At 36.5% G+C, this 19,067-nt stretch overlaps 1 protein-coding gene across 2 annotated transcripts in view; it reads left to right on the top strand.

Moving 5' to 3' along the window:
- Positions 1-17,438, top strand: part of LOC112460514 (la-related protein 1) — a 22,758-nt gene extending 5,320 nt beyond the window's left edge. Inside the window, exons 2-17 of one of the 2 annotated variants that reach the window (XM_025025219.1) lie at positions 5,261-5,334; positions 5,915-5,965; positions 6,379-6,550; positions 6,720-6,821; positions 6,941-7,113; positions 7,324-7,442; positions 7,525-7,723; positions 8,048-8,578; positions 8,670-8,821; positions 9,097-9,319; positions 9,405-9,575; positions 9,656-9,906; positions 10,343-10,494; positions 10,697-10,951; positions 11,244-11,377; positions 11,486-17,438. In XM_025025219.1, coding sequence (XP_024880987.1) covers positions 5,261-5,334; positions 5,915-5,965; positions 6,379-6,550; positions 6,720-6,821; positions 6,941-7,113; positions 7,324-7,442; positions 7,525-7,723; positions 8,048-8,578; positions 8,670-8,821; positions 9,097-9,319; positions 9,405-9,575; positions 9,656-9,906; positions 10,343-10,494; positions 10,697-10,951; positions 11,244-11,377; positions 11,486-11,896 — 3,170 coding nt within the window. In that variant the 3' untranslated portion in view covers positions 11,897-17,438. Of the gene's footprint in view, positions 1-5,260; positions 5,335-5,914; positions 5,966-6,378; positions 6,551-6,719; positions 6,822-6,940; positions 7,114-7,323; positions 7,443-7,524; positions 7,724-8,047; positions 8,579-8,669; positions 8,822-9,096; positions 9,320-9,404; positions 9,585-9,655; positions 9,907-10,342; positions 10,495-10,696; positions 10,952-11,243; positions 11,378-11,485 lie in introns of both variants that reach the window. The other variant, XM_025025218.1, reaches the window with a different exon arrangement.
- The last annotated feature ends 1,629 nt before the right edge of the window (positions 17,439-19,067 follow it).

Raw genomic sequence — 19,067 nt, 5'->3', positions numbered from 1 at the left:
TTTTTTTTACATACAATGAATATGAGCTAATTTATATGTTTATGAGAAACGCTTTTAGTATTTTATTTTTATTAGCATTTTGAAGAAATAATTGTAAAAGTTATAAATCAGGAGGAATTAAAAAGACTTACAAGATCAACGATAATCTGTTGCTAAACTACATCATATATGCAATGAATCTTTATGAATATATCGTCTGTAGAAGTAAATACACTGTACGAAATGTGTACGAGACATTTAATACTATATCTTGGAATAAAATATAGAATGTTTTGTGAATAAAGTATCCATCCGTAAGTTGAGTAATACGTCATTGCGTGGTTAAGAAATGCAGTCTGAAATGTGGAAAATCTAAATTTTATTTCCGGCCTGAGATCATCTTCGCTCGATGTTGATATATAATTCCATTTCCTGGATTTTGTAGCTAAAGTTAAATAAAATCTCTCATACTTGATGTACAATTTATATTTATTTTAATTTATCGATGAGGCAAATAGCAAGTTCCACTTTCAAAAATTTCGTTTGATTAATTGAACATGTATTTTTGTTTCTTTATGCCTAACTCCATATGGAGTATGAAGATTGACATGACACAAAACACACACACAAACACACATTTGTTATGTTAATTTTATACTATAGATGGAGTTAGGCATAAACATTTTCTCATGTATAAAAATAAAAACAATTGGTTATATTAAGGGAGAGAATATCTTGGGTTTTGTAGGCTGTTGAAACTCTTTGTATCTATATAATAATTGTGTATCTTCAAAAAAGTTAATTTTTGGAAGGTGGGTCTTACCCCACCAATAAATTGAAACAAACATAACTTATCATCAGGCCGATGAACTCGGATTCTCCATTTTTTGATTTTTTCTTAACCACAGTTTTTTGTGATGCTGATATGGATTGGTGATACAATATTTGCTTATTTAGATCTGTTTTTATCCAACTCTAAATTTTTCAAAGTGCGGTATACTCTGCTCAGGCTACCAATAAATTGTAATAAATCTAAGTTATAACGTAGAATTGGCGAACATAGGGCGAAGATGACGAGACTGGTAATGGGACTCGAATTCTCTATCTTCTAGACAGACTAAATTATTGTTTTTGATTACTTTTTATGAAGAAGAATGTTTTTATCATTTAATAGTCACAATATATTTGTAATGTATAAAAAAGTTAAAAGTAAAATCCTCCAAGTACGAAATCTGTATGAATTATTTTATTTTTTATTTTAGATATTTATATGACGCGCTTCTTATCTAATAGTCCACGTGTTTGAACGTTCGCACTTGCTCGGAGGATTAAATCGGTGCGTTACATTTCTAGAAACTTTCGATTGCATTCTACAATCAGATATCTTACTTATTTCCTCCGTGTGTGTGGAAGAGGAAAGGAGATAGAGAGAAGGGGAACGCTATTTAAATAATTTCTGCCAACGACACGCTCGATCGAGTTCCGCGAAAAATAGAACGCGAAATAAATCTGGAATTTAAGTGCATTTTCGGAATTAATGCCTCTTGATTTTCATTCCCGTCCAACATATTAGGCCGGAATTCGCTTATCGAGACGGGCATCGGTTTCCAATCTCGTGCACCTCGAAACGTAAAAACCCGCGCGCGACGCGTTAATGAAAAGAGAATTCAGCGCGATCGGAGAATGATCGGGACGCGTTCAGCCTTTAAACGCGCACGGCGTTTAAATGTCGGGCCTTGGTCTTGCCGCAATGGACCAATCGCCTCCCCCCCTCCCCCTCCGCGTTCGATCCACATTAAAATATATATGTCGCAGAAAGTGAGAGTCGCGAGAACGGAAACCTGTTTCGGAACGGTCGGACTGCCCCGCGCGATAATAGTTAGACCGGCAAATATCTCGCGATCGTGCGCCTCGTGCGTGCTTTTTCGAACCGCTTAGAACAGTGCCTCCCGATTTAACTTGGTCGCCGAGGCCTCCGTCGAGAGGCGGCCTCCGTCAATAGAAATTCTGCATATCGCACATATCTTTGTCTATAAAGATGTAAAGAAAGATAGACCCGAGATAGGATAACGAAGAGAGGAAATGAGATTTTTTTTTATCGAATCTTCGTATCTATTTTCTTTATATTTTTTTACGTATTCCTTTGTGTCTCTGGGGGGATAGAAACCACTTCGGGCGATCCACGTTGAAGCCACTGGACGAGGGTATTCGTGTTCTAGGCCGTCGTTTGCGGCTCTGTCGTCGTGGTTCGCTCCTTGGGAGACCAACCTGCTACTCTCTCAGTAGCTCGTCGACGTTCGAAATCGCGACTTCAGGCATCGATCACGATCACGTTGCATCGCTTACAAAGTTATACTTTTACATCGAGTCCGGGCCACAAAGCGGGGGTCACGTGTTCCAATTCGCGCATGGACCGCGGACGTTTGACTTCGTCGAAGGACGAAGAATGAGGAATCTAATCGTTAATCCTTTATAACTGTTTTAATTATTTGTTGAGAAAGGCGAGGCGCGCTCGGACCCCGGACGCTGATCTTCGCGCGGAGTATATCTGTGAGGCATTGAAATGCACGGAATTTTTCGTTTGCGCGATACCACCTGGTTACTCACATTGCTGATGCAATTGAGAGCGCAGTTTAATTAGACCGCGCGACAACGGGAGCGGAACGGGTTGGATTGTTAAACCGGAGAAGACCGAGAGGTCGCGTACCGCGCGATGAAGATTGACGAGAGTGAAAACGTTGCTCTTAGTGAGTCGATACTTTCGCTGTCTTCCTCATATGCAAATTAGATGTAGTTTGCGATACAAATGTGACACCGCAATGGTGTCTGAATCTTTTATAATATTTCTTAATCTTTTTAGGGATGAATGAATTATAATTCGATCGTTCAGGTTTTAGACAATTATGATTTTGCCAAAAATTATGGGCAGTCAGAGAACTGACTCTTTTTTTTTTTTTTTTTAAGTCGTGATTAAAATTCAGAAAAAGTTTCTTTAGAAAGAAGCGATCAATAATCGATCAAAATATAGCTTATTATATGAAGAAAAAAAATTAAGAAAAAAAAAACATGTTTTGAATATGTTAATAATGAGAAAAAGGACCATAAAAATGGATAATTTTACTTTATATGATTTCGCAACTGTATTTTTCTCTTTAAGTGAGGATAGTCTACTGAGATTTACGATAATAAATCCGAACTGTAATTCATTCGATTTATTTTAATCGTTCACACTTTGCTTTGCGTGCAAAGTTTGTTAGTTGCGCATTCTCGTTGCTCGTAGACACCTAAAAGCGCGTATTTGTCTGCCACGATTGTGGTGTTATCGACTCGTTTTATCTACGACTCGACTGAATCATTAAATTTTGCACTCGTGCTTTACGAGTGCATTTTTTTTTTAACTTTTATCGCCGAACAAGAATTACGAATGCGAGTATTGCGTATTGTTCTGTAACTTCCGGTTAGCGTTCGGCAGTATTCCGCTGACATTCAGATCACGCCGAGTCGTAGATAGAATTACGCGACGTTATTGCACCTCGTGACACATATTATCGCATCCTAGCAAACGTAATTTCCAACGGAGACATTTAAAGTCGGTCGATAAATCGCGCGGTCGTGCCACGCGGACTATAAATATATTTTATAATCTTCGTTTAATCCTCGAACAGCGAAAGCCTTATTTTATCTTTATGTTTTACTTTAATTAAAGACAGTCTTTTAAGAAGTAAACGCAATTAAAGAAATTATTGAAAGAAGAGAATAAAAGTAGATTCGCACAAAAAAATCACAAAACAACCATCATTTCCGAGGTTCGTTATTTGAGCATGACTAATTAGTAAGCTCTCAAATAGTTTGTTTCGTCGAAAACAAGGGTTTCATCTTACGCTCGTCCTACTGGGAGAGAATGCTCCCAAATCGCATTTGAGTCGTTGTTTATTATTTCGAACGCCCACATCGTACGGGGCAATTTGCCATAATTATCCGGCTTCGGCGTTCCTTGGCATAAAGACAAAATTAAGTGTAAATATTAATCGTAAAAATAAAACCAACTACAAGTAAAGATTCAGTGTAAAACGACTGTGTAAAAATTGAGTGTAAAAATAGTGTAAAAAAAAAAAACAACTTCGATTCGAGTAAAAATCGCGAAAGCTGTTGACGTTTCGTTTAGATCTTTGGACCTGTACACCGAACTTACTTCAAGTAGTCTCAAACGTGACGCGCAGAACTGCTAAAGAGAATCTAAAGTGATGACGCATAATTACATAGGTAGTATAATTACAGAACTCAAATGTAATAAAAATGCAATTCTTTCAGATAAAAAATAAATCACGAACGCGATATACAATGTACGATAAGAAAGTGCGAGAGAAAAAAAATAAAAACCAGGTCCAATTATAATTTTTGACGGATACCATATTCAATTGTGTTAAAAGCGCATTGTGTAACATTAACATACAATACGAGCTCACCTCATTATTCCCGGCGATATGGTTTACAATGTTGTAACTTATAACGTATATTGCTTTCTTAATTACCGGTGTATCAATTTAATTCTTACTCTAATGACCCTGCCTCGATCACGAGTGTATTGTGGCTCCCCGAACCCATCTCTTTTGATATTTATTGCAAAATCAAATATTTCGTCCACAGCGGTAATAATCGCAATAAGACCTACGGAGAAATTTCGTCAAAGGGGAGAAAGATATAATTAATTGGGCATACAGCGAGTCAAAGTGAATGGAGTAGATAAATTTTTGTATCGAAATTTTTCGTTCGGCCGCTTGCATTTACTCCGCCTCCCCACCTCCGACCCGACGTCGGATGTCGCAGATAAAAATATTCGTGAAACCACGCGCGTCTGCGTGTGTGCGGTAAAGATAATCGAGGTCACGCGGTTTGGAACACAGGTTACGAAGGAGCTGATAAAGATATAATTATTCGGAGACCGCTTTCGAGGGGGGGAAAAAAAAGGAGATGTTCGACACGCTATCCTGAATTATTAGACCCGAATCCTAGGCGAGTTTTGTTATATGCAAAATTCTTCACTGCTACCGGGTAGCGTCCGGTTCGCTAAAATAACTTCCGTGTATCCTTTTCATTGTTTAAATGTTGGAATAAAGATTCATTATTTATAGCCCTTTATCTATAGCCCTCGAAAAAATATATTTTTTCGTTGCAATTTTTATGATATTAATTTATATTAGTAGAAACGTATTACGTACAATTTTATATAACTGTTGTTTTTTTTTTATATTTAGGTAAAAACGCTTCTTTTTATTCGCAGAAAATGGTGTTGAAAGCAGTGCCCAGCCCACAATTGTCAGAGCTCCCAGAGATAGGAGGAAATTCAATCAAAACGTACGTGATATATTTTTTGTTTTTATCTTCTCTCTTATTCATTTAGTGCGCGTGTACTTATCTAAGTCGTCTAAGAAGATAAGCAATTTTATAGCATGCACGATTATGCCGTAAGCTTAAAAGATAATTTTTTATTTTTACGATACTTTGAGAGATATATGCCATTTATAATGTAACATAAACAACTAAACGCAATTGTTTTCGAAGAAATCCACTAGAATGATAAAAATAGACATTTAGCACTTTAATTAAGATGTCAATTGAATCTTTAAAAGAAAGGTTTTTACCAAGTAGTCAATGATAAAATATATTTTATCGCATATTTTTTTATTTAACAAAATGTACGTGGTATAATTTTTTATTATATTTCAATGCTTTAAGAGATTAATTCAGAAAAAGGAAAAACAAATATTTATATAAATATAAGTTGTTTGAAAGACTTGATATTTTTCGAGTTATAATAAAATTTAAAAAAATTGAAATACTTAAAATACTTATTTTCTTTAATGCACACGCTGCAAACATTTTGAAACATCTCAAACATTTTCTTTAACATATAAATTTTTTTATATTGCGACAGGCAAGCGATTTTACGAATATTGGAGACTGGCCTACTTTAGGAACACAAGAGGTGCGTATTATTATTTAATTTTTGTTTAATAAACTGCTATTTTCAACTTTAAGTTATTATTTTAATGCACGTGCGTTTAAAAGTGTGCATATGTTAATAAGTTTATTAATTGGAATTATACTTTTGGATTTCATTCATTTTAATTGCCATAAACAATATTTTTTATTACGTAGTGAACTATGCAAAATCTAGAGCTCGCAGATGATTTACGTGCATCTGCAAGTGTAGAAATTTTGCTAGAGAAATATCGAATATTTTGTCATCTCAGATAAAAATTTCTATGTCTGAGAAGCGTTCGTTATTTGTACACATGCCTATACCTAGGCCATCTTTTATTTCTCTTTTATGTTTTACTGCTTTTCATTTTTTATGTTTATACGGTTTAGACGATATTATCTTCTCTTTTAATACAGAGGAAAGCAACTGTGTCTCCTCCAAAACAAAATGGTGTGCTCAATGGTGAACCAAGTACTTCCAAGGCGTCCAACACTATCGAGAGCAAAGGCAAGGAGAACAAGGAGCAGCAAATTCACTATCAAGACGATAGCGACGAGCATATGGATAACGGCGAAAAGAAAAAGAAAGGTGAGGAAGTCGGTCTGTGCATTTGGAATTCATTATGATAAGATAATTGCGTACAGTTAATGTAACAAATGTCTCGTAATAACTTAACTTTCAAACGGCTTGCTTCCATTTGAAATGTAAATGAGAGGTGTTATTTTTCAATCTCCATTCCGATTACCGTTTGTTACAGCGAACAAACAAAAATGGGTCCCGCTTGAGATTGACCTGGCGCAGAACCGTGGGACTATGCGATCACCGAGATTTCAAAATCATAGGGAAAGAAATGGCGAAGGTAATATTTGTATGCATAATGATAATATGTTTGTATATGTTGAAATCGCAATTGCTCATATCGCGATAATAGAGACAAACGAATATAAATGATAATTATGATTCTCTCGTGATAAACAGCGAACGACGGCGAGCACTGGCGTGAAAGGGACTACGATAGATCGACGGGATATAATTCACGAGGACGCGGCGGGAGAAATTACAGAGGTAGAGGAGGACGGGGCGGGCGCGGACGCGGTGGTTTTAGACACCGATACGATCAGGAGTTTACGAATTACGCTACGGATGTACAGGTAATTTTCTATAGATATACGCAGCTTAAATTATTATCGCGAGTTGCAATTTGGTGAAATGATGATCAAGCTGGGTTATCTGACCATATTGTGATGGATAACAGGATAACAGGATAGTAGAACTGAAAACCTTTAAAGTTTATTCATTTGTACTTTCCACTTCTTCGCGATAGATGTGGCGTAACGTTTCCTTTCTTTTCTTTTTTGCAGACCCAAAAATACGAATCTACGGATTCTGGATATATGATACCTTATATGGGAACATGCTATTTTAATAATGCAAATTACGTAGATCCTATCACATTAAAAGAATATATACGAAAGCAAATGTAAGTTTAACCTTTATATTTTTTATACCGATATAATTTGTATATTGTATTTTACATGAACTCTTCATTTTTTTGTTTACAGAGAGTATTACTTTTCTGAAGAAAATCTTGTGAAGGACTTCTTCCTACGTCGTAAAATGAATGCTCAAGGATATTTACCTCTCACTCTGATCGCATCTTTTCAACGTGTACAACATTTAACGATGGATATAGAACTGGTGATAGGTGCAGTTTCAGAATCTGATAAACTGGAGCTGTTACAAGAAGAAGATGGATATAAGGTAAAAAACATATTTTAAATAAATAAAATAGCGCGTGGCGCGCGTTGTCTGACAAAATCGATTGTACGTGTAGCACATATTTTCAAAAAAATCTAGCATGTTACATATGTGCTAGATAAAAAAATTTGTGCTAGAACAAATAGAAGAGGATTCGCTGACACCATTAGAGCTTATTTTAAGTTCAATGAATGGGGTTTGATAGTAGACCTCTTTACATATATAATTATTACATTATAATTGTTCAAACTTTTGTGTATACGTTCTTTACGTACGTGTAATATATAATATCGAATTTTTTTAATAGTATATATTTTTATTTTTCAGATTAGAACAAGTTTCGAGCCGTCAAAATGGCCTATCTCGGATATAGCCAGTAATATTGCCTTTTCAAATCCCTTACTACAGCTTGTCCCATTTCAAAACGAAGTAATTCCTACCTCTGAAACTACATTTTGTCCTGTCGCGAAGCCTTTACCTACAATGCCTGCTCCCCCAGTACCTCGTGTGTTTGAATCTTACAATTCCATTTCAACAGTAAGAAGACATAGCGAATCAGAAATAAATCCTTCGTCGATAAACGAGATTCTAAATCCTAATGTGCCAGAGTTTATACCGACAACAGAAAGAACTAATGAATTTACTGCTACAAATAAAAATAATCAAACGAACAAGATCCGCGATAAAATAAAGGAAACATTGGCAATGGCAGAAATGATGAATCTTCTTCCTAATAATAATCCTACGAAGACAAAGGAAAATTATAAATCACTGGCTACTATAGATTTTACTATAGAAAATTTATCAGAACGACTGAATGGAGAATCGGATTCATCAAGCGACAATACTTGGAAAGAGGTAACTGCCGTTTTATTTTTCGTTGTATTAAACTACAGGAATTTGCGAAGATGAAAGTAATTTGCGATTCATGGAAACGAACTATTTACAGGTGAAAAGAAGAGTCAAACACAAGAACAGATTAGAAGAGAAAGAGAAATCTGAAATCGTCAAAAATGCAGTACGAGAAGAACTGGATTTTCAATTTGATGAAGAACTCGACTCGCCGCCACCGACTGGTCGACTTAATGCTTTTTCAGAATGGTCAGTTGATATTGAGTAAATATTAAAATGTTTCAGAGTACTTATTGTTCAAGTAATATGATTCAATTTAGGTCTTTATAAAAAATTTCTATTTGTTGCGGTAAACTTAAAGTCTTTAATTTGTTCAATTTTAAAGTTTATAAGAACGTAACTCTGAAATTTTAAATTTTTTTTCTATAGCATGTTGAGAAAATAGCGATTACTTAGAATATTATTTTGTCTTTTAACACTTAGTAGCAGATTACTGATATTTCGATTACATATGATTGTTACAGGACCGATGATGATGACGATAACGAATTGTCAGATAAGGATATTAATAAAATATTAATATTCACACAAATCAGCCCCGCGTCATCTAGAATCCCGAAGCACGAAGGTTATGATAGAACGGGAGATTGGACTACAAGAGTAAAAATGACTCAAGAGTTAGTACAGGCTATCAACGACCAATTACATTATTTCGAGGAAGAATTACGGAGACAAAATTTTCAAAGAGTAAGATTTATAACTTTACTTTCTTAAAATTATTGTTAGAAACAAGTAGACTAAGAATATTAATGAGTTAAATGTTAACACACAGTACGGCTCTTCTTCGTCCATTGGGAGCTACAAAACGGTCAATGTGGTCAGTCAGGAAGATTTCGAGAAAATGGCACCAAAAGCTCCAAGAAAAGCGAATCCGGAAGTTCCACCGCCGCCTCCTTCCGCTATAGAAGATTTTGAAATTTTGCAGTCGGCTTCGTCATTACAGGTATTTCAGGTAACTTTTGTGAGATAAAAAATTGCTCGTAGAAAAATATCACGTTTGAAGCTATGTATTTCGTTCAATAGCTTCCAAGTGCAAGTCCAGATAAGAAGGATCACAGACCGGAAAAGAATCGCTGGAGCGATAAACTGTGTGCCAGAGAAGGGCGAAGAAATGCTGCGCCTCGCTTCTTCGCCGTTGTGAAAGATGGACCTTCTGTTGATGAGAGGACGCCACGGAAAAGGAAGACCCGTCACAGCAATAATCCTCCAGTGGAGCATCATATCGGCTGGATTATGGACGTTCGAGAACATCGTCCCCGAACATATTCCACAGGGTATGTGATATTAGTTTGCTATAAATTTTGCAGCTCAGACCAAAATATACTTTCGATTCCTCGATATAAAGAAGGATTTTGTTACTAACGTGTAGAAATGTTAAAAAGCGTAAAAATTAAAGTTATACGGAAGGAAACAATTGCTAGCTTCTATGGAAATACACATAGCTTGTAAATTAAAAGTAATATGACATTATGATCTCGTAATTATATTTTTTTTGCTATTGGTTTTTATTAATTTATATTAGATATTACTAATGATCTTCTACTTAATAAGAAATACGACGTGATGAATCCATTTATATATTGTCTTCTTTTCCCGACTGAAGAAATTACTTTGTAGAATGGTTTTAATCTGAATAACGATCAATGGAAAAATGAAAATTTACGTTCGCTTTGCGTATATGCTCTAAATTTGTTTTCTATCTTGTTTCAGGAGTAGCGCAGGCACAAGTCCTAACGAGGGTTACCTTGCTAGCAGTTACGGAAGTGTTCCCAGTATCTGCGAGCATCCGAGTCACGCTTTGTTGAAAGACAATGGATTTACTCAACAAGCATATCACAAATATCATTCGCGCTGCTTGAAAGGTATCAGCAATATAACGATATTTTCTTAAACCATTGATTTAAACGGTTATAAGATGATGATATTCTTTTTTTTGTCTTCTTTTCCCGACTGAGAGAAATATCTGTGCGGAGAAATGCTTTTAACTGACTATTACTTAAACAAATTGTATGATTATATTGAATCAAGAGTTTTACTTATGTATCCGTATTCGTGTCTTTTCAGAGCGCAAACGATTGGGTATCGGACAATCGCAAGAGATGAACACTCTTTTCCGTTTCTGGTCGTTTTTCTTGCGCGAAAATTTCAATCGTACTATGTACGAGGAATTTAGAACTGTAGCCAAAGAAGATGCCTGCGAAGGATACCGATACGGATTAGAGTGCCTTTTCAGATTTTATAGTTATGGCTTGGAGAAGAAATTTAGACATACGTTATATACAGATTTTCAAATGGAAACAATACAAGATTACGAAAACGGTAAAAATTAAGATTTTATTCTATGCCCTTCTATTTGTCACGAAGTAAATAAATCAGCACAAAATAGGTTGTTTAGCTATGTTATCGTACGATAGTTAAACGGTAGATTTGTGCAATAGCAAATCAAGTGTTTTACTAACGTCAAAAAGATATTCTTATCCTAAGACTAGATTTTGGTTAGTAATTACACGACAAATTAGAATATAATTTGACATTAAGGCTTATATACGTAGATTATATTAATATAATGTAATATCATACTAATATTAAATCAAATTGTTTGAACCAATAGGACAGTTGTACGGATTGGAGAAATTTTGGGCGTTTTTGAAATATTACAAGAACTCTGATCAGCTTCGTGTGGATCCTAAATTGCAAGAGTACCTATCAAAATTCAAAAGCATCGAAGACTTCAGGGTAGAAGTAGTGAGTATTATTGCAAAAACAGATTTGTCATTCTTAATTGTCTTTTTAATAGCATTTATAATAGAGCTGGTTTCTATAATACATAATATTTGTATTATTCTTTTACAGCCGCAAATATGTGAAATGCTCAAAGCTGCAAGAATACGTAATAGAAGTGTTTCTGAAAGTGCTAGAGAGGATACACTGACAAACAGAGAATGTCTACTCTCAGACGACTATAATACACTGCCAAACGCGCAAGAGTCGCATTTATCGCAGCTTCGAACTAGGGCTGGTTCTTTTGGTTCTAAAATGTATCATTTTCGGCGACGGAATGACTCCACGTCGTCTAGCAGCCAGCGAGATCTCAGCAAGCAGCAGTCTCGAAATCAGAGGCAGAGTTCTGGTTTCTCCACGAAGCCTTCTGAGGCGAGCAAATCGCAAGTCACTGCCAGAGAACGAACTCAAGTCAGTTCCAAGTCCGAAGCGAGCAAATCCGTCACGATTAAGACAGAGGGCTCGTCTACTTCTCAAAAATGAAGTCGTGCGACGACGAGATTTCGGATAATCTTGTAAAAGTGGCAGAAACTCTTGAATCGCCCTCAAGACGAAGTGGCGATAGTATTTTTGGTAATACATGTTATTGGGAAGCAGTTTCGTAACCGCAAGAGTGGAAATCATAACAGGTCCTATTTGTGTGATCTTAAAGATTATCGCTAGGGAGTATGCAAGTCTCTACAAGGTAAATTTATGATCTAGATTTAGAACCGTGATTTAGTGTTTAAGATCGTATCTACCGATATTTAAACCCCTCGGCATGGTGGCGCGTTGCGAAAGATATTTTCACTAGCTTCTTATATTGTTTGCGCTGTTTAAATACGTTACGAGATACAACTAAAGACAGAAAAACGATGAGAATGCGTGTGTGTGTACATGGAGCAAATAACGATGGGAATGTATATATCCTAGTTCTTTCAGTCACGCTTTTATTTCATATATCTTAACGCGTATGCAATAGCAACGACTCGAACAGATGAACAGTATCGTACGTGTGCGGAAACGTGCCGTAAGATACTGTTTGCTCAAGCGAATTTGTTTGATGTACAAAAAGATGAAATGCTCTACCTTCATTTAAAAGACAGCATAAAGACTAAATAATGTATTTAACGAATAAGCGCCTAAATATTACATTACATTTGACTACTGTATTATGTAAATTCAGAGACTAATCGTATAATTCGTAAACACTTGGTTGTGTAGATATATATCTATGTAACTGATATTGAATTTATACCGTCTTTTCTCTGATTATCGAAGTCACTTAAGCTCCAATTTTTTCGCGATTATTTGACATCTTTTATTGGAAGAGGCGCTCTTTTTGTTTTTCTTTTTTTTTATAGCAGAATTTTTCTTTTTATAGGAGACAATTACACACGTCCTTTATATCATTGAAATATACCAAGAATTTACTTAGTCTCGAAGTGGTAGCAGTTAATTGTTACATTCTGAGCTTCTATTTTAAGACTCAACGTAATCGTGGCGTACTTCCATGTAATAAACATAATATCTATATATTATATAAATATCTATATAATATATATGAACTTTGCCATATATATTTTTCATAAAATGTAGACGTATGTGTCACAGAACATTCATGTGAACATGACACAGATCTTACAGAAAAGTTAACGTTGTTACATTGATCTCCGTGAATTTTTTTTAGACTCTTCAATTCAAAGCCATCCTTTGGAATCGAGCTTTTAGAAATCACTTAACGAATTCTCAATATGCTATTCGCACTGATCAAGTTTGCATATATTTATACGTACGCTGTCTACGCAATAATTATACATAAAAAATACATTTCGATGAAATGAAAGCGTTACGAAGATCGATTTATCGTATTTATTTCACATCATGAGAGGGAGTGATGCGCTCGTCGAGTAACTTGTAAATAGAAAAAAAAAATCGATACGCACTGGTCGTTTTTATCAGTCGATCAATCAAACGAATTTTGTAAATTGTATCGATGGTTGTTCTTTATTCCTTAAGAAAATTGACGATCGGTCACGCTAGACGCTATTTGTAAAATGCATATTCGAAAGGATGATGAGACGCTTTTGTGCGAACGCAGGGGACTGTTATACCGTTCGTATCCTAATGTCGTCCTGAGCATACTAGTCACGCATCGAGCCGTTACATACTATATTACACATTGTTTACAGGATTTATACAAAAAAGAAAGAAATTAAGGTTACCGCGATAACACGGTATGAGCAATAACGCTTGAGCGAAAGTGAACGGTGGTAGCGTTGATTAGCAAGAGAATACTAGAAAGGAAAAGATGCCTTTGTGAAACGTGAAACGGCTGTAATCTTCGTCGTTTCAAGTAGCTTCGATTATGTTTTTTTTCCGTTGAATATGTTATTACGTGAAAAATCTGTATGTTTAAGTAACAGTCGTGTAACGTTACGCACGGCGGGCACACTTCTGACCGCGATACCGAATGTTTTTATTCGTTCGAGCGGCACGCGTAAAAATGCCTTTCAAAAACGTCTCAGTTGCACAATATTCAACATTAGCATTTCTCGAGACCGAGTAGAAAAATGAGGGAACAGATTTTGCGTAACGTTAATCGCAATAGGCGGACGGGATAAAACGCAAAGTCATTCGTTTCGAACGAATTGCATTTCTCCGTGTAATCTTTTGTGGATTTTTTTCCCGTCTCTCTTCGTCTTCCCATTGTTATGCCAACCGAAACTTTCTTTCGCTGTTAGGCAGGGCATAACACAAAGAAAAATTGAAATTCTACGAAGACGGAATCGGGCTTCGTATAGTATCATCGATCGAGATTACAAATTAGAGTATCGATACATCTTTATGGACGACACTTAAACGTTGATAGTAATAAAGAGTTAAACGCTACAATATCACTCGTTAATTAACTTTTGATTTTGTGAATATATAAATTACGAATATAAAACGACTAGAAAATTCAGTAGGACTGAACCGTAAGGAATAAAATGCGTATCACTCTTGAGGGAATAAACGTTTATTCTTAACTAACAAAAAAGAAAGAAGAAGAAAGAGACGCGCTCGTCGACACGTTGCTTCCGTGAGGGCACAGTGATAGCGAAAGCTGACGATGATTTTTAAAAGAGGCGACAATCGAAGGTCTCTACGTCTGTTCGAAAACAAGAGCTCGTCCGCAAAAAATGAGGATTCAACGCGCGATCGCGTTGTTCAATTTGCAAGCAAAAAAAGAATCAATTATATTATCAGCGCGATGGACTCGTGTCTCGTCTGTATTGGTATATTTCGGCTGTACAACGAAACTGCGCATGTTAATGTTTATCAAGTTACCACGAACCGAGAATGAACGCGAAGACGAGAGAAAATAAAAGCGTTTTTGAGCTCGGGGCGGGAGGGAAAGAAGGGGGGAAAGAGAGAGAAGAATGATTGTCGAACAGACGAGGGGCAGTTGTTAGCACAAATAATTTTCCTATCGATTTATCAGTCGCGATATAATAAATATGTACAGACGAGTGCCAGGCGAGAGAGTGGAGATAATAAAAGTAAATCGGAACTACGTGCTCATTGATTATTGTACATATTTTCATAGTTCGATTTTTAGCGATTTAGATGTACCTTGTAGGTTTTTAAGCCAGTGACCATAGTTCTAAGCTATATAACACCTTTATATAGCGTACGATTAAACGAGATATAAGATCTTAGTTCGATAAGTTTACAAGCTAGATGTATCGATCGGCTTACAATGTTATTCAAGGCTTGTTTCTCGTGGCGTGCTTTGGCAATCGTTAAATACGGGAGGAGAATACGGGAATACGCTCCGAAGTAAAACGTCGATGTTCGATTGGAGAAAGGGAGAAAAAAAAGGAAGCAAAGAAATCGAGAAGTACTCTCGGCGCCGATTTTTCTCACTGTAATTGCACCGTTTCTATATCTAACGTACGTTATGCTATCACGCAACGTTGTTTCCCGCCCTTTTTTTTTGCAGAAGAGAGACAGAAATGTAACATAATGTACATAGTTTTTACTTAAAATTGGTGAACAGCCACGCCACGAGATCGACCCCAAATGTAAAAAAAAGATTATTATATATACATATACATATATATGTATATATATATGTATTACATATTGCATATATATATATATATATATGTATATCATAAGTTCTTATATTGTTACTTATATATCGCTAATGAATCTTAATTTTTACATTTAAGGCGTATGATAAAAAAAAGTGGGTGGGGTTATTGGTTTTTAATTTTAACTTTAAGAAAATGTATAAAAAAAAAATATTTCATATAAAGATTATACACTACTAGATCGCAAGAGATGATTATGTTTACGTACCAGTGTGGAGATGTGGTGCGTTTTGAGGAGGGACCGTATTATAGTAATTTTTCGAATCATTGGTTCGTTTTTCACTAAACTTATCTTCCTTATCTTTATTAACGATCTTTATCACGGATTTAGATCTGTCGCTTCAATTCTGTCTTTTTCTCGTTTTTCCCTTTTTTTTTTTTGTCTTTTTCGTATCGTTACTTAGAGTCTTTCAACGATTTGAATAAACTCGCACTTAACGTTACGTTTCGCCGAACGAAAAAATAATCGATTAAGACGCCCTTTCTCGAATAACATATAGCTCTATAAATAGAATTATATATTTTATAACGTTACCATTTTTGTAATAGTGCCATTTTTTTTATATACCTTGATATATAGCTCTCGTTTTTTTTTAATTAGCGACACGTCGGCGAAAAAGAGAAAGCAAATTAAAGCGTCGACTTTGGAAGAGGCAGAATTTGTTAGCGAGATCCCTCCTTGAACGAGCACAGGAATGTGAGTGATTTTTACTGAGAGGCATCCTCAGCGGTGAGAAGAGACGAGCGCAAAATTACATTTACACAGAGACGAATCCGCGCGTATTGTCCTCGATCAATCGTCAATCGCGATCCGATCTCAAGAGATAACGTTACTTATGTTACGCAATGTGTTACCCATGATATGTTAATATCTATCGCCAATGTGTCATTTCTCACTTTATCGCGGTGTCCGTTTCGTACGAGGTACAGGGAAATCCTGCTTGTGGTACCGTTCACCTCATTAACTTTTTTTTTCTACCTTACGTTGTGTGCAGTCATTAATTTTATTGTAATTGAATCGCGAGATCGGCGTTGCGTTTGTGCGAAATTATTCTATACAAAGTCTAGTCGCTTTAGCCGATTGCTCTAGCCCCGGTATCTCTCTCGTTGGGAATTTAAACGAGACCCCCGAGGCTTCGCCCGGGGACGTACCGAACTCGGAAAGGGCGTCACTTCCTTCGGGCTGCATTTTCGTTCCGCGTACAATAGTGCCTTCGAGAAGAACTTGAAACTTCCGGACTGTTATAAAAAGTCGCAGTTACTCATGCATTTCCAGATGGTGCACAATAAAGAGGAAGAAAATAGAGGAGGGGAGGAAATTTAAAAGAATAATAGCGCCGCGAATTTTAAGGTAGGATAACGTTTTAGAGGATCACTAGGGAGAACTCTCGTAGCAACCAAGGGTCGGTCCTCGGAAAGTGCGAGGCCGCCTAAAGATAAAGGATGAATCTATCAAGTCCAAGCCTTTCGTTGAAGATACGATGCCACATATTTTTTCAAATTCCGACACGGAGCCGCCTGGATCGGCAGGAGATCCTCGGGGGAAGGGGGGGGAGGCGAGAAGACAACCCCAGGTCGACCAGTCCACGTGGCTTCGCGGGACACATTAAGCGCGCATCGCGCGACGACTGTAAATAATAAAAAAAATAATAAAAAAGATACTTATATATAGATATACACGTACGCTTATACACACAAAGTAAATTACAGACGAACGCCGGCTTAGGGATTCGGGAAGAGAGTGAAGAGATTATAAATCGTACGCAAAGGGCCCCCTCCTCTCGGAGGGGCCCCGAGTGATAATGTATTGTATGACGCGTGTAGGATGGCTTATGCGAGCGTGGACGACGTAGTCGACAGTTGTAACGTTTGTGAATACATAAAATAAAACGACCAAAAAAACCGAAGATTTGTGGAGTCCTTCGTACCGTACCCTGTACCTCCCATCCTCGGAGGATGATATCCTGGACAGCTTGACTGTTCACTATTTTTATTAATAATTACTTAATTTATTAATTATTATTTATAGTAAAACTGAATTTTGAAGACCACATCCTGTCTCCTCGAAGACGAACAACTGTGTATTGCCGCCTCTCTTATATCAGTCAATCAATCATCATTATTTTTCTCCCTTTAGACCGTCTCTCTTTATATCAACACATTTCACATATACATTGTATATCGTTTTTTTGTCCTTTCTTTATCCATGAAGTAAGTTTGCCTTACTTCTGTAACGTGTTAGTTTCATATTTAATTTATTTGTGGTAATGGTTGATACATTTACCGTTATTGAAGTTGATGAAATGTATAATTGCTATAATATTTTCGAACTTGCGTAATGAGGTATGCGTATTCTTTTCTACGTGTAAATTTATATTTGAGATACGTTCTGTTAGAATATTGAATGACAAGTGAAAACGAATTGGAGCATTGTAACTGAAGTAATATTTAAAATATTAAAATGACATCGAAATAAATGTTCCTAATATAAAATATAATTAATTCGGATGATAAAGTAGGCGAAACTCAGGTTTCGCACCGTGAAATCTCGGAAATTTACTCCTGATATATCAGGAAAGCATGGTGAGCGAGGAGGTTGTCCGGATTGCAGTAGGTATTCCGCGGGTGTTTTGAAATGCGAAATGCGCTGAACGACACTGGGTCATATGGTCATATCTCGAGAAATATATTCATTTTAACATTGTTATGTAATGTATCCGTTAACACAAATCATGCTCTCTCAAACGAGATTTGACAATAGAGTTTTAAAATGCTGTTGCATACGTTTTACATTTCACTTATGCGAAATTTTCTGCCGCATTTTGCGCTTGCATAAATTATTCAATAGAACATAATTAGTAACTGTATATTAAAAAATTAGATTAATAGAATACTGTAATCTAAAACAATAATTAAAAAATAGCAAGAATTTAATTATGCATCAGTAGAGACGTTAGAAGACAATAAAAGTTAATAGAAGAATTAATTCGGATGATAAAGTAGGCGAAACTCAGATTTCGCACCGCGAAATCTCGGAAATTTACTCCTGATATATCAGGAAAGCATGTTGTGCAAGGAGGTTGTCCGGTTGCAGTAGGTATTCCGAGCGCGGGTCTTGCCACCCCACATTGCCTCCTCGTAATCACGCTGCTATTGGTCAGAGCGCGGGAGCCTACTGCCCCTTCTATGCACACCTGCCAGCGCTCTGATTGGCCGTAGGCTGGGCATCCTCGTCGCGCGCCCGGCGCCCGGCGCGCCGTTTCAATGGCGATGGGTAATAGTGGGGGTAGGCGTGCCGCTGCTCGAATACCTCTACTAAAACCTCCTTGCTCAACATGCTTCCCGCGTAACAGGAGCGATTTCTGAGGAATTACAGACGACTCCAAACTCGAGATTCTCGCTTTCCTCATAACAAAAAATTCTTTTCATAATTTTTATGATCTTTCAAGCGCCAAACGAATGCGCGATATATTTCTCGTTATTACTTAATAATATTTAATATTAATATCTATTGTTTGTTAAATTAATAACGTTTT

Source organism: Temnothorax curvispinosus, unplaced genomic scaffold, assembly GCF_003070985.1.
Source record: "Temnothorax curvispinosus isolate PA1 unplaced genomic scaffold, ASM307098v1 QBEX01010630.1, whole genome shotgun sequence".
NCBI lineage: Eukaryota > Metazoa > Arthropoda > Insecta > Hymenoptera > Formicidae > Temnothorax > Temnothorax curvispinosus.
The sequence above is the reverse complement of the archived record's forward strand: the minus strand, read 5'-3'. Positions and strand labels throughout refer to the sequence as shown.